The sequence below is a fragment of the Cynoglossus semilaevis genome, chromosome 16 (genome assembly GCF_000523025.1).
Source record: "Cynoglossus semilaevis isolate Cse_v1.0 chromosome 16, Cse_v1.0, whole genome shotgun sequence".
NCBI lineage: Eukaryota > Metazoa > Chordata > Actinopteri > Pleuronectiformes > Cynoglossidae > Cynoglossus > Cynoglossus semilaevis.
In genome coordinates, this window is record NC_024322.1 from 4,603,394 (window position 1) to 4,618,618 (window position 15,225).

A 15,225-nucleotide genomic window follows, 5' to 3' on the forward strand; every position below is an offset into this window, starting at 1 on the left:
CGCCTCAACAAACTTCTGAAATTTGGCATTTCTCCTCTTACCCATATGATGAGTGTCTAATTGAACCGTGGGCATCTCCTTCAGGGGTATATGCCCGGATCCGCCATCTCCACAGCAGCCTAGACAACACGTAAACAGCGATGCCATTATTGTTCGACACTCAGCTCAACATCCGGAAACAAAACTTCAGTCTTAAGACAGGAAGCGTTCCGGGTTAAAAATCTGAGCTTCCAAGCGACAGCGACGCTCAGCGGCGGAGGTCGACATTGCATAAGCCCCGGCCTTACACAACTGTATCCAATCACAGCCGCTAAGATCGGCAGTTGCTCCTGATGGCATGGAAACAAGGGAAGAAATCAAGGTCAAAAATTTTCTACACGTGACTCAGAAACTATTGGATATCGAAGTTACATAACCACAAGTGAAAAGAGAGTTAGTTTGCTGGGGAACATGTAGTGCTGGTGTTGCCCAAGTGCTGACACAATTTCATTATGTCCAAAGAGCATCATCATTCAGAGGTTGATAAGAACTGACTTACAGAGGGAAGTCAACAAAGTGCTCTTGTCACTAATCTTCTTAGAGCTTTCTCATTCTGTCCACAGCCTAAACCGAATTTACAAAAATATGTTACATCGAATGAAGAATGTGGAACTTTGCTACAGCCATAAAATCATACATTTAGACAAAACTAAGTCAACAGACAAGGAAGACTAAGTCCAATTAACAACAACAAAGACCACCTGACCACATGACAACAAAGATCAATGGACAACAACAGCTGGGACTGACCCACAACAACAGAGACTGGCAGACAATGACAAAGACAGTTGGATAACCAATAGCAACGACAGACAATTATAAAGATCAACGGCACACATACAAGCATTGAAAAACTGCTAGGTAACAACAAAGGACAACGAACAATAAAAAAATAAACATGTAAGTGTAGAAATCAGTGATAAAGTGTGATGTTACGAAAATGAAATAACCAATGACAGTAATGCAACAGGAAACCACAAAGGAAGAGAAGCCTGCTTACAGACAACATTGCTTGCCTTATACTGCAACATTGCTAGGTTTGGATTTGTTGGACCAGTGGTCCACACACAACGTACCCACTTTTTTAAAGAAAGCTGTAGAATTGATTTAGATAGTTTGAGGAAACCTCTTGCTTAAATTAGGCAAGGTTTGAAATAATCGCACCTACTTTACTTAGATATTTTAAAAATATCCTTTTGTTGAGGACCTATGGTTGTCTGCTTTATTAAATGTAGTAAATGCAATATTTTAACCCTATTCTATTTCATTCGATTCTCACTCAATCTATAGATTAAATCCTGCAGTGTTAATCAACTTTCCTATATGACCTAAAGTGATATTGGAGAGTGTCTTTATCACGTTGGCTGTTTACATAAGCACGTGCTTACATGTCCCCACTCTGGTGACTGAAGTGGGGCAGCAGTACGTGTAAAAAACCCGTGATGCCAAGCTTGGAGGATGAAAAAAAAAATCTCGTTGACAGTTTTCACGCTGTAATGTTTTGCATAGCAACAGCACCTCCCCCATCCCGCAGCCTAGGGAGTATCTGCAAGTTACCCACTTGCCACAAAACCGACAACACCGTCCGGTTATGTTACAAACGAAGCTGTCAAATAAAATCCCGACGTACGTTTATGATCGTGTGAGTGGCGATGCGTCAGCTCTGACATCGGAGGGCACGTTCTGGGCTCAAAGACAGGGTAAATTAAGTTTCTGTGCGAGACCGAAACGGTTAATCTCTCTTCTCCCGGAAAGGGCGAAGTCTGCACAGCAACAAGCGCCATGATTGCGTTGCAGTGTGCGTCTTCCTCAGCAGCTGGTGAGTGATTCTTTTGGTCCAGTAGTTGCATGTTACTATGCGCTTGCAAAACTCTGTCAGAGTCAGCAGCAGAAGCTGACTCTCCTTCGGTGCCTTGCCAACAGGAGAGCGAACCGCGTTCTGCCGTATCAGGGTCGCACAGGGAGATGAGGGTTGATGTTGGATTTAGCAACGCGCAGTTTAAGGAGCACGGTCGTCTGGAGCGTGCATAGACGTGATTTAGCTCGGAAATATTAGATTGGATAAGTTATATTTGAGTTTAAGAGTCTTGTGACGTCAAACAAGGACGTTACCACACAATAGGTTGGCATTTGGAGCCAGTGACAGAGAAGAATGATGCAAGTCTGTCCATCTTTGAAGATGGGAATATACTCCAGACTCACACATCTGGAACCTGGCTGACAACATCTGTATCCTTTGCATGATGCTTTAGCAGATTTGGAAAGTGTCCCTTTTTTTCCTCGCGGAGAGTCTCGGGGTGAGGGTGCGCGGGTCGCGGTATATTGTGTGATTATTGAAATGAGACTCACATGACATGATTTGACGCGTGCATGCATATGAATGTGTTTACAGGACGCCATGGAGCAGCTGGAAGAGGAACTGACGTGCCCCATCTGCTGCTGCCTTTTTGATGACCCGCGCGTTCTGCTGTGCTCACACAGTTTCTGCAAAAAATGCCTGGAGGGACTCTTGGAGGGACACAGAGGTCCGATTTTTAGGACTCCGTTCAAATGCCCCACATGCCGCAAAGAATCGCCACACAACGGCGCCAACAGCCTGCAGATCAACTACTCACTGCGCGACATAGTGGAGAAGTACAGCAAAATAAGGGTCCTACCCAAAATGCCCTCTTGCGCGCAGCACTGCGGCCAGCCTCTGAATATGTTTTGCGCTACAGACTTAAAACTTATCTGCGGGTTCTGCGCAACGACAGATGATCACAAGGGGCACAGATTCTGTTCATTGGAGGATGCGTACGAGCAGGAAAAGGCAGCGTTCGAGGAGCTGCTGCGCGGTGTGGAGAGCTGGCGCAGCGCCGACATGTTGTCCTGCCTGGAGACACTTCAGAGCAGCAGAAAGAAGGCTCTTCAGTCCGTCACCAAAGATGCTGAGAAGGTGACCGAATACTTTGACAAACTCATCGGCGCTCTTGAATCTAAAAAGAACGAGATCCTGTCCGATGTGGAGACGGTGAAGCTGGTGGTGATGCAGGCGTACGACCCGGAGATCAGTAAACTGAGCGCAGCGCTGGAGGAGCAGAGACGCGCTCTGAGCATCGCAGACTCCTTCAGGAGCGTTTCGGACCCGTCGTGTTTCCTGCAGCAGATGCAGGAGTTTCGGGAGAAGTTTCGCGTACTGCAGGAGACCACGTTACCCCCCAAAAAGGAGATGGACGTCGGTCCTCTGGTGCGTAATTTTGACGTGAAAAAGTGGGACTCCCTGAGGTTGAGGGAGGTGGACAAGATCTCCGTGCCACACGAGAACGGCTCCTACAGAGTGGGAGATTCACGCAGGGCATCAGCTCCGAAGTGGATCGTCGTCTTTATGATGAGTCTGCTGCTTTCAACTCTCCTGCTGCTGCTGAGATGGCACAATGACCTGACAGCACACATGAAACCGCATCTAACTACAGCCTCCGTGCACCTCAGCCACACTACCGACTACCTGCAGGGACTGACATCCATGTGCACGGGGTTAATCACTGCAGGTCAGGAGTGTATGTTGAACTTAATGAACGCTGCTGTCACTTTTGTTGGCACTTGTAAGTTATTTTAATGTCCCGCCTGTGGCGTAGCTGTGCGTGCCCTCACAGCTGTACTCATTGTTTTTCCACGTGCCCCTAGAGATGCGCCACACCACGATGATTGACAGATCTGCTGCTACTGAACGTGTGGACCACGGATCTTCTTCTCTTTCTAAAGCCTTTTCTCGACTCTTCATCGCCTGTGGAGCCGGAGAATCAAAAGAAATCCTCGTCGGTTTCTTCTGGACTACTGTTGTGGCATGAGAGATAGAATAAAATCAAAGACATTTTTTTCTCCTGTGGTACAATCCCTTGTTAAGTTTTATACTTTTACCACTACGATCTTCAATAAACACAACTGAAACACTCCAAACACCCCCACGTTCGTTTTTGTGTCCCTTTGATGCGGCTAAAATAGTTAATAAGTAACAAATCAGTGCCTAACTTCATTAGATGATGAATGTAGTGTGTAATCCGTGCGTGGCCTTGTCTCTACACATGGGCATTTGTGTGCCAGAGTCGTAATTCAAGGTTACGAACGTTGCATAACTCTTCGGCAGCCTGCTGACACAATGACAGGAGAAATAATTACGTAACAGACAAGCGCGTTATCAACACAAGCAATTGGCAACGTGATTTCCATGCGCGCGAGAGCATTCACTGACGCTGCATTTCGCATTCCCTGCACGACTTCAGGAGGTAACATCTGCAGGCTCCCAAATTAGAAATGCTGAGTTGGCAGAATTTATCTGATGCGCATCTTCATTCAGAACTTGCCTGAAAGAATTAAATCCAAAGCAACACAATTAGTCAAATAATACGTCTGATTTGTGCGCTGTCAGTGCCACTTATTTCTCCTTTCTCTCTCACCAACAAAGGCCTATATTTAGACACCACTCTGCTCTGCGCCAGTAGTTTTAAGTGCGCAGTAAAAGTCTTGAATAGGCATGAAATAGGACGTAATTGGATTGTGAGACTCGGGATTTTAAGAAAGGACAAATAAATAATTTATGTTTCCTGGTAATATTGTAAATCCATACTTCGTCGTTTCTAGGTGCTTAGGACTTGTGTGTGTGTGTGTGTAGAAGATGGTTTTCCTCTCATCCAGAGGTACGTCTGTTCATCCATCGATCTTCTAGGCCCAAATCCTGTTAAAGCACTGTACTGTGGTCCAACTCTTGACCTGCGCTGCGAGACATCACGACTTTCTGTACACGCTTATACACTGAAGCAGCCCATCAGAAGAATCCTACAGGACAGGAGTAAAGAGTATTTTAAACAATTCATGCAATGCCATTAACACGACTAAAGGCATTAAAACATTTAAAGAAACAAAAGAGAACTTTACAATGGCCTTATTTTCCAAATGCGTGAATCAGTGTAAAAACGTCTCATTCGTTTGGCAAAGTTCTCGATCCATTCTCCTGAGCAAAGCAAGCATTAATACACTAAATCAGCAAAACCAACTTATCAGACTAGAAAGAAGGCTGAAAGTCGATTCAGGTCAAGATACCCGTGCGCGCGCACGCACTCACATACTGCTCGTGCGAGAGACCTCTGTAACCATGCAGCATATAGAGGAACATTAAAATTAATTCCAAAAACCCCTTTAAACTAAGACTTACAATTAGTCTAAAAATAACAGAAAAGCCTACCTAGAAAAAAGACCTTTCTGGAAATTGGTTGCCGGACTGATAACTCACAGCGATGTTTAAGACCAAAATGTACATACATTAAAAATATACATTACACAAAGTATAGCAGTGACTGAAACAAAAGTAGAATACAATCCTCTTAATATATCAAAATATATTTTTGATGAAGTCCCGTAATTACCCTGACGCGCATCGTGATTGTGGGGATTTTACGGTAAATTAGAGTAAAAAATAACTATTTAGCAAGCTTCCTGTATTTTGCAAAAGCATCGAGGTATTTACCATTCATTAACATACACGTGTGTGTGTGTGTGTGTGAGAGAGAAAACAATTGCTTATACTGCTTATATCCTCGGGACTATCTGTTTTATATAAGTAACGGTTAATCGCAGTATTTATTGAAATATAATGAAATAAAAATGAATATAAGCGATCAACAGCCGGGAAAACAATAGCTATATCAATAATCCCAACTGCTTTAAGTAAGATAAGTGTGTGTATGCGTGTATGAAATAAATGATAATTTTAATATATGCGATTAAAACCAAAGTACTGTATAAAAATATATTTTTAAAAAGGTCTGATAAATTTTATAAAATCAATTTTGTCACCGTGCCAGAGTCAAAATGTGTAATTATATATATATATATATATATTTAAGTCAGTTATTTTAACCATGTTATTTTACCGCTTCGCAGGAAACCCTTTTTCTCACCCACAACCCCCCAAAAAATGTGAACGATAAGTTACATAAATGTAGAAACACCAATAAAGGCCCACAAGGCCAAGATGAAAGGAAATACAAATACAAAAAAGTAAAACCAGGGCTAAATATACAGTATAATATATATATAAGCAGGCGATCGTGAATTACAAACAAAAAACGTTTATTATACATACGATATCAATACATCGCGCATTATTTAAAAAGTGCAACGCAAACTCCTCAAACTATTCGGGCAGTGTATTGAACCGGGGTTAGAACCAAATTTTAAAGATAAAAAAAAAAGACCCACGATCATATAATTTATTGTAAACGTTGGTAGAAAAACGTGAATGTGTACAGACGTTCATCTGTGAGACAAAACAACACAGCAGACATTCGACCACGGCACCAGTGTTTTAAAAGCGATCTTATAAACAAGAGGCTTTAACATTGTGACGTTCGTTAAAACCAGTGGATTATAGCGCGTTAAATTCTACAGGTTCAAGTAAGGCGGACGCGTCGTTATGGCAACGATTAATTTAAATCTAGATTTCTTCCTATAAGTCCGGCCTGATCCGAGCAGAAAATGCGTTCTTATTGTTGTCAAGAGAACTCACACACCGACCTACACGAAGTCAACATTTTTAGGAACTCAACTCTTAACATTTTAAGGTGTAATTTACAGTATAGAGGGGGCGGCGTTAATCCACCGTAAACCAGTTCGTCACAAACACACATCTCCGATGAGGTCGGAAACCACGAGGCCACGCAGGCCATAAAGTGCGTGATTTTTCTTGCGTGAACCTTGTCAAAATTTCCTTTGACCCGAAAAGTAAACAAAACAACATATAATGCAAAAAAAAGTCCAGTCTGTCGGCCATGTTCAAATAAAATCACATTACCGGTCAACACTTTTTATTTTTGCGAACACATTTCAACATAAAAAACACAAAATGACGACTGAAATTCAAATCAATTTACCTGTGATGGTTAGACAGAGTTTGCACTGACAGCGAGTGGTGAGCTTTGCTTCAGCAGCACGATCAATACTGGAGACTTGGGCTAGAGTCTTAACTCCAATATTTACGTGCTGCTATAGCACAGCCACCAGATTGATCATATAAACAAACAAAAAAAGTACCGTTTACAACATAAATTCAACTTTGACTCAAAACAAAATAGTGTACAGAAAGTTGATGTCTGCGTAGTAATGGTCTGGTTTTGCTGCTGCAGCACAGTATGGCCTGCATCTCTGTGTAACTCACAAACCATTCCGTGCTGCTACAGCATCACCAGAAGTACAGCCTGTGCTGCTCCATGTCTAAAAAAAAAAAACCAAACAAAAAAAACAAAACATAACAAAAAAAAAACAACAACAACAAAAAAAATATTCTTTTCAACGTTGTGTTGTAAATCAATGCATCCTTCAGCAGCAGTTGTACTGTTTTCCTTAAGGGGACAGATGATCTTGAACATCGTTGGTCTGCTCTGCAACCAGTTTGTCTCTATAAAAAAAAAGAAAAAAAAAAGAAAAAAATCAACTTTAATTTTCATTGTTAATAGTTAATGAACTGACATCACTACATATTCAATATTTATTACTGTATCTGAGACAATTCAGCCAAAGTGTGAGATTGGACATGGACATGCGATCAGATCAGTGTCCATCTGTATTCAGCTGATAGTCTTTCACTTTCTTCTATGACCACAAAACCATTTCTTTATGGATTGTGGTGACTGCATGGAAAAAACCGTGACACATTAGTGGACATTACCACAGAGCTGCACTGGAAAAGCACCGTCTACATACAGTCACGGGCTATGTGAAGAGGGTGTTCTCATGACCTGCTACTGAAAATACAAATCAAAATTTAACATTTGTATTGTATGAGTTTGCAAAAAACAACACCCCCACTGTGATCTGTATGACAGACTTAGACCAAAGATAGAATTCCACCATAATATGGCATTATGGTATGTTTCAATTGTTCTCCAAATGAAAACGTGTTTGTGGCAGAAAGATTGTCAATTAAACTCTGATGTGTTGGAGGTAAAAACTAACCTTACTATCAACCACTAAATACATTTTCTGTTGAAAAAAATATATATAAAAAAATTTGAAAAAATATCCAAAAAACGTTCCCCTAACACGTGAAGCTGTGTGACCCCTAAATACTAAACATTTACATAACGCAACCCAAAACAAAACTACCATGAGAATGGGCCCTGATTGTTTTGCCACTAGAGGTCTCAATGGACCTGTAATCATGACCTTAATCTGAAATGGAGCAGGCAACGACAAACATACAGCATTAGGATCAAGACAATCAACCATTAATAAGATTCAATGAAGCCTAGAAGGACTGAGACATATCTTTTACTTTATGTGCATAAAGAAATGTAACAGGTATGAAGTTACACCCTTTTACCATCACATTTGTAATTTAAGGAAGCTACAAATTTGGATCTTCAGCACCAACCAAAATATGTATGTGTGTGTACTTTTCAGAGTTAAAAAAAACAGTAAAAAGGGTCGTATGAATATAGCTCATATCTTGTTCCTTTCAACATTTTTTGTCCCTTTAACACTTAATGGTAATTACCAAACCTTCACTTGGTTAACTAATTTACCGTAACTACGTTAACAATTATATTTAGTATGAAAAGAAAAACCTATGCAGGGCACGATATACTTATTTGACATTTTATAGCTAGTCATTTAGTGGGACTATTAAAAATAGGGTTTCCCCTGAATGTTATTACTCTAATATTTGTGATAAACTGCAATTGAGCTCACAGATGCAGGTAATTTATGGTGACACAAGTGGAGAAAAGTTAAATAAAAATGTATGTGCTTTAAAATAAATAAATAAATACAAACACAACTGGAGCTCAATCGCTGCTTTAAATCCAAACATTGGTCAGAATGTGGTAGGTTCTCTAGTGCATGATATCTGCTCTGTCTCTTATAACCTGGTGTAACAAAGAATAGAGGCAGAAAGTAAAAATACTGATAAAACAATGAGAAAAAAAAATACACACACATACACAAAAAATATATAAAAATTTAAGAACATGGTGGCACATTCTGGGTTAAGCCTGTTGGAAGATTTTTGTGCATATGGTATTTACATTAAAAGATCTATGTTTTACAAATTACACTTAAATTGAGAAGAACATTATAAAACTATATTATTATTTTTAGAGGCTGTATAATAACTGTCCTGTATTTATGAGCCACAAAGAAAAGCATGAAACAGATGAACATAGGTTTTCAAAGATAAAATATTTAACCTTTCATTTACTTGTCTTGTGTCATTTCTGCATTCTTCCCTGGGCCTATTTACTCATTTTGAGGCATTGCCAGATGAATCTACCCACAACAAACAACAAACAAGTCATTTTACTTTTCATCATACATACAAATAGAAAAACCAAACAAACAGCAACTAAGGTAAGTTGTGTATCATATATTATTCACATGTAAATGCCATTTCAAGTCCAAGTAGAATTGTTCACATCAAGGACGCTAACCTCTCCCTTATTTTTCCTCACTTTCCTTTAGGGCAGCACATGCCTGGACATGTCACCTTCACTGCTGAGCCTTTTTAACCCCTTGCTGCAACATTTGCTCCCTAAACAATGGCCTCAAAGAGTCACCTGACCCCAGGGGTGAAGGGTCAAGTAACCTCCTACACCCTGATGGGTCCAAGGACCAGGACATGACAGGCCGTCAGTAACCAAGGATCAAGTGGTCTGGCCTGGCCGATTTGGCCTGTGTCCCCAGGTCTTCTGCCTGCATGAGCACAAACTAAAGAAGATGGCCAATGACAACCAAGGCTGTGGAAAGGGAGTAGCTTTGAATGGCAATTACGTCTATCCTCAAACACACATCTATGCAAATACAAGTGCGTCACTGAGTATATAATGCTCTCCATCTTAAACTGACCAAGTATAGAATGGTTACTGGAAGACAAAGAACAAAGCCACAAAGACCAACAGAAAATATTTTGAAAGAAAAGCCCAACTAACATCTGTTTTAAAATCTGCAATGTAGCAAACATTTTCGCACACGATTAATTAACAGTTCATCACTTGTCACATTTAAGCCCAGTTATTACTCCAGCCAAATCATAGTTGTGTTTGGCAAGACACAACACGCAGTAAAAATATACTACATTCACAACTCAAGAGGGTGTGACAATTTTTTTAATCACATACTCAACAGCATGTGATCTCGGCACTACTACACACTAATACAAAACCAGTTCTTCCATATTAACAAAGCAGTTATTCGCGATTATCTGACAGTCTGAGAAATAAGAAAAGAAAAGAAAAGAAAAACAACAACAAAAAAAACACCCTAATAATTTGGAAGGGGGTTGCAAGAGTAATAATGATCCTGAAGGTAGTAAATGACCTGATGCTTCAATATATAAGGCAGTGTTGTATTTCAACATGCACACATACCACTAGTGTAATGGTTTGTGGTAATCCCAGAAAAGCTTTTTACGTTTGCACACCCTTCCAAACATGTCCTGCCGAGAAGGAAGACAGAGTGGGAATCCCGAGAAGCTGTGGCCACATTGCGTCAAACAAATTACAGAAGAACTCCAGAGAAATGTGGAATAAATGTGCCCGGGATGGACATGTGAAGAAATATACTCAGAAGACATTATTGGCAGATATGCGAGTGTGACTTCTGAGTCATTTTCACTCTCCACAGGTACACACAAAACTCTTGACTGACTGGCGGGTGTGTTATTGCAACTTTTTCTACTCGATGTACACAATAAATTCACCAATAAAATATATCTGTAACGCTGGGGGAGAAAAATAAAATCTGTTTCATACAAGTAAGTTTAAAGAAGTCTAAAGTTAACTGTAAGAGGAGACAGTGGTAGAAATATGTGGACTCAAAACTTCAACAGTATTTGGTAAATAATTAAGTACGTATTTTTGAAATAAGCACTGGTAGATAAGAACAGACAATACTGATGTTTATGCAAATATAAAAAAATCATTCTCTGTGAATTAAATACAACTAGTATATTCAAAAACAATCCATTCTGACAACAGACTGTTTTAGAACAAGTGTAAAAGTCACACAGATCCATAGAAACATTTTATACAATTTGTATTGGGCCATTTCTTTTAGAAAATACAATTCATAACAACATAAGCCATATTTACATTTTATATAGACGTATTTAAGAATATAAAATCAAATCACTCTTGACCAAGGTGAAAACAAAAGAAAAATAAAATGAAATATTTTAAATAGAATATTGATCTAGTTCTGCACCTAAATAAACGACTACATCCACAGTCTAATGGGGAGGAGAAAAAGGAAAGATTTGAGGATGACTTTTTTTGATAGGTACAGTATTAGGGTATGTTAATTTTATGGGATAAAAAGCTTGTCGAGTATTTATAAAATTATAAATAATTCTCTAATTAGCCCTTAATTGATTTATCCCTTCCTAATAGTAAAGACATGTTTCTGATTCTATTCAGTCACAATGTGGAGGAGATCACAAGGTTCATCAAAGACCAACAACACACGGTGACAGTTTCTGTCACACCACTCTCAACACACCACTGTGTCTACAAAGTGTCTGATGAAACATCTAAAGCAAACACACAGCTGTCGTCCTGGGCCAGCTCCTTTTATATAAACAACACATTCAAGCTTATAATATTTAACTGCGAATATGACCATTTTCTTCTTACTGTATTTGTAAAATATATAGCTTCCTCCTATGACCAGAAACAGCAATAAACAGGATGCAGACAAAGAACACTGTGATGCAACTTCAGAAGTGCAACAACATGAGGTCCTGATTTACACTTGACCAATGGCAATGATCTATTGAAAAAAGGCAGCAACAGTAGAAGCAGCAACAACCAGCACAACAAATTACCCACAACCTTTAACATGGCCACCGCATTTTAATCACCATGAATCATCATTCGTGGAGTCATCAGTCAGTACGAAATTAATATTCCAATGTTAAGTGTGTGTTATGAGAACGAGTGGGCAAAAGAGGAAGCTGAGTCTGTGTGTGAGAAATAAGAGAACACACCCATACACCAATTATAAAAAGCTACCAAAATTAACTACACTCTATGATCACGTCTACCTAGGTTCACTTCACACAGACACTACTTTAATTTACTCTATAAAAAACAAGAACACACACACACACACACACTATAGGAACAATACAAGAGTAAAGTTCTACCTAGCTTTGAATTGAAATACTGACATTACAGAAGAGTAGTTAGAAAAAATTAAATTATTTGTAAAAACAAAAAAACAACTTAGTATTCTGTATCTATATTTCCTTAGTTGACACACCATGACAAATATGGATTAAAAAATGAATTAAATATATTAAAACTTTTCTGACTTATGTGTATCAAAATGATTACTTAATACTTCAAACACTAATCACATTCCTGGTTTGAGAATTTCCTATTCACAAAGGCAATGAAAAAACATGCATACACACACACACACACACACAGACAAACAAACAAAGAAAACAATAATTATATCTGTCAGTCCCGAATAATAATATAAGTGTTGTGATACATTTTATCAAATTATTTTTACAATACCAACTTTTAAATACTCACTCAATTAGACATTGTTGTACACATGGTGTGTTTTCAACTCACACACTGTCTGTCTTAAGCAGTGTGTAAGGTGTGAGCAGTTTGATTAAAAAAAAAAAGACAAAAATAGTGAACAAAAACTCAATCAAAATAATTTCAGGCTTGTTTCACTTTTATGAAACAATAGTTTGCAGGGTAATTCTAATGGACCATACCAACACTCAGGTCAATAACAGCTAATCCAAAAGAGGTGTGTGTGTGTGTGAGAGAGAAAGAGAGAGAGAGAGAGCGCACGTGTGTGAGTTTGTAGTCAGAGAAGGAATACTTTTACCATATCAAATCTCACGATGGTAGTTTTTTATATTACTAACTAGATGTGTAATTATTAGGCAAGACAAAGACAATTGACTTTCTGCCAAAACACACCAAGTAACTGGTTCACATACAACATTCTCTGTAACTCCACAAACTAAACTCACACAAAAACAGTTTCTGGAATTTTGATAATTTACCAAACTTCTTTTTTTTTTTTTTTTTACAAGCTTCTACCTGACCACAGATCGTAACAGAGGTTATCCAGCAAAATACCACCGACTTCTCTTCAGTTAAATGTCAATGCTAAAATTGTTACGAGTCTCAATAAATTTGACCAAACAGGTGCAATGCTCTGATTCTGTGACGCAATGCACAAATACTATACTAAAGAAACCCTAACCAATGCAAAATATATGTTGTACAAAGTATCAAAAGTCCTAGCACTATTTCATAGTACAATGCTGCCTAAACTGTGCAATTTCTTAACACACCAGAAACAAACTAATTCTAATCACACTGAAAATAACACCTCAACTTAAAATTCACACAAAAAATAAAAATAAAAATCATCAGCTAGAAAATTGACTGATACCGTTTTAAAACATATCACAGGTTCTTTTCAATGGTGATTGAGCACAACAGGGTAAAAATAAGTCACAGCAAATTTGAATACTACAAAGTTTGTGCTGAGTGGTGCAGAAAGAAGGACTAAGAGAAGAACGGGTCGGGTGGGGGGTTGTCTGTAGCCCTGTTTCGACACATGTGAGCAAGTACAAGAAGGAAAGCTGTTTTTTTTTAAACCAGGAAATGGGGGTGGGAGCCCATTTTGCCGGAGGGGTCTAAGAAGAACAGAATGATGAGTCACAAAATGCCATGCTATAACAGACTGAAACAGCACAACAGTGGCCAACCTGATAAAATCTTTAAAAAGGGGGCAAATAGCAGGGGCAAATCTGTAGCATCTAACACTGAACCAACAAAAAATGCAATCTATGCCTTGGTGATGAGCAAAATAACTCTCTATCTCCTGTAGGAGTATAATAGGTTCACATTACATAAGCAAGTCACCAAGTGAGTAAAATAAATTACAAAAATTAGTAAGACTGAATATTAAATCCACATTAACTACAACACAAAGCTTTTTGAGGTCAGACAAAACAACACATCTCTGGAATTGTCTTATATTTGCTGCTGCAGACAGACTTTGCCTTTAGCTATTAAAAATAAATATGAGAAAAGTTTTCTACTTAAAAAATAAGGCATTTTGCCACTTACTTTATATTTCTAAATTTTTTTTACAAGTCTAAAATTGCATTTGCAAAATACACTTAATTTATAACTTCAGACAACTAAAAAAAACCCCCCACATGTACTGTATACTGCACATATTTACAACAGAGTTGTATTGTTAATGATATATAGTATTCTTGAAATAAACAAACAAAAAAAAAAAACAGTGATTGAATATATTAAATTAATTCGGTAGTGTATGTGTGTGATGTTTTACACATATGGTGTAAGTGACAGCAAATTTAACACACCAATAATATTAAACACAGGATGTGTCATACATTAAATATTAATGGTTTTAAAGCTAGATCAGATAGATTTAAAGATCTCTTGGACAGTACACAATCGATATTTCTGACCTGTTTCCCCATGTTAAGATGTAGTTAAAGGTGAATTGTCTTCTATTAAGGGTTAATTATGTATTTCCACTAAAATGCACTATTTTGTTTATTTGTGGTGTATGGAAAACTATTCTAAAATCACCACCTGTCTTTGCTTTATGGCTTCAGAAATGCCTCTGACTACACACACACACAATCAGTCAGATTAGACTTTTAAACCAAAAATGCATATTCTAAAGAAAATTAAATCAGAATAAGATTAATAAGATAATTGTAAAAGATTTTTGATCCTTGAATTTGACAATATAGACATTTTTGGTTAATTAAAAGCACCACAGTGAAAAAAACAGCATGGGATTATGTAACACATTAAAACCGACCTTTTCTTCTGAGAAGGAAGTACTGTAAAAGGGGGCGGGTTTGGGTGCACAATTATACAGAGACTGACTTTTTTTTCTTTTCAAATGCTGTGTCAGTTCAGTAGTGCACTTCATGAGAGAGCAAAAAAGGAGCAAACCTCGTCTTGTTAAAAATAATTGGATTATTTGTACCCTTGTTAAATTAATTCAATTAAAGAAAGAGAGTCTATTCCATGTGACTGTACATATAGTTTTCGAGGGTCTAGGGCACAATGAAAAAGTGTAAGGACTCTAAGGCTCCTACTTTAATAATACTTAATATTTACAGGCTATTTT

At 38.3% G+C, this 15,225-nt stretch overlaps 2 protein-coding genes and 1 long non-coding RNA gene across 5 annotated transcripts in view; 1 reads left to right on the forward strand and 2 right to left on the reverse strand.

Annotated features, from left to right (window-relative positions):
- The window catches only part of spryd7b (SPRY domain containing 7b), a 4,286-nt gene extending 4,009 nt beyond the window's left edge, over nt 1-277 (reverse strand). The window contains exon 1 of the mRNA XM_008328181.3: nt 42-277. Coding sequence (XP_008326403.1) covers nt 42-147 — 106 coding nt within the window. The 5' untranslated portion in view covers nt 148-277. The remainder of the gene's footprint in view (nt 1-41) is intronic.
- Nucleotides 278-802: 525 nt separating this feature from the next.
- Nucleotides 803-10,805, forward strand: trim13 (tripartite motif containing 13). 3 transcript variants are annotated; one of them, XM_008328183.3, is made up of 3 exons: nt 803-1,858; nt 2,432-3,566; nt 3,703-10,805. In XM_008328183.3, exons 2-3 carry the CDS (start codon nt 2,438-2,440, stop codon nt 3,864-3,866), a joined length of 1,293 nt encoding a protein of 430 aa, XP_008326405.1. In that variant the 5' UTR covers nt 803-1,858; nt 2,432-2,437; the 3' UTR covers nt 3,867-10,805. The 3 variants fall into 3 exon arrangements, with proteins under 3 accessions (XP_008326405.1, XP_008326406.1, XP_008326404.1); XM_008328184.3 differs by lacking the exon at nt 803-1,858 and adding an exon at nt 1,865-2,336; XM_008328182.3 differs by lacking the exon at nt 803-1,858 and having other exon boundaries at nt 1,865-3,566.
- Nucleotides 3,629-15,225, reverse strand: part of LOC107989797 (uncharacterized) — a 28,666-nt gene continuing 17,069 nt past the window's right edge. The window contains exons 2-3 of the long non-coding RNA XR_001761310.2: nt 4,268-7,468; nt 3,629-4,163 (exon numbers count right to left, since the gene is read on the reverse strand). This is a non-coding gene — a long non-coding RNA (uncharacterized LOC107989797). The remainder of the gene's footprint in view (nt 4,164-4,267; nt 7,469-15,225) is intronic.

What these genes read in the sequence shown, in the direction of transcription:
- trim13 (XM_008328182.3), top strand. Translation starts at nt 2,420, where the DNA reads ATGTGTTTACAGGACGCCATGGAGCAGCTGGAAGAGGAACTGACGTGC. An exon ending in CACGGGGTTAATCACTGCAG is followed by an intron (nt 3,567 to 3,702) that starts GTCAGGAGTGTA and finishes ACGTGCCCCTAG; the next exon opens with AGATGCGCCACACCACGATG.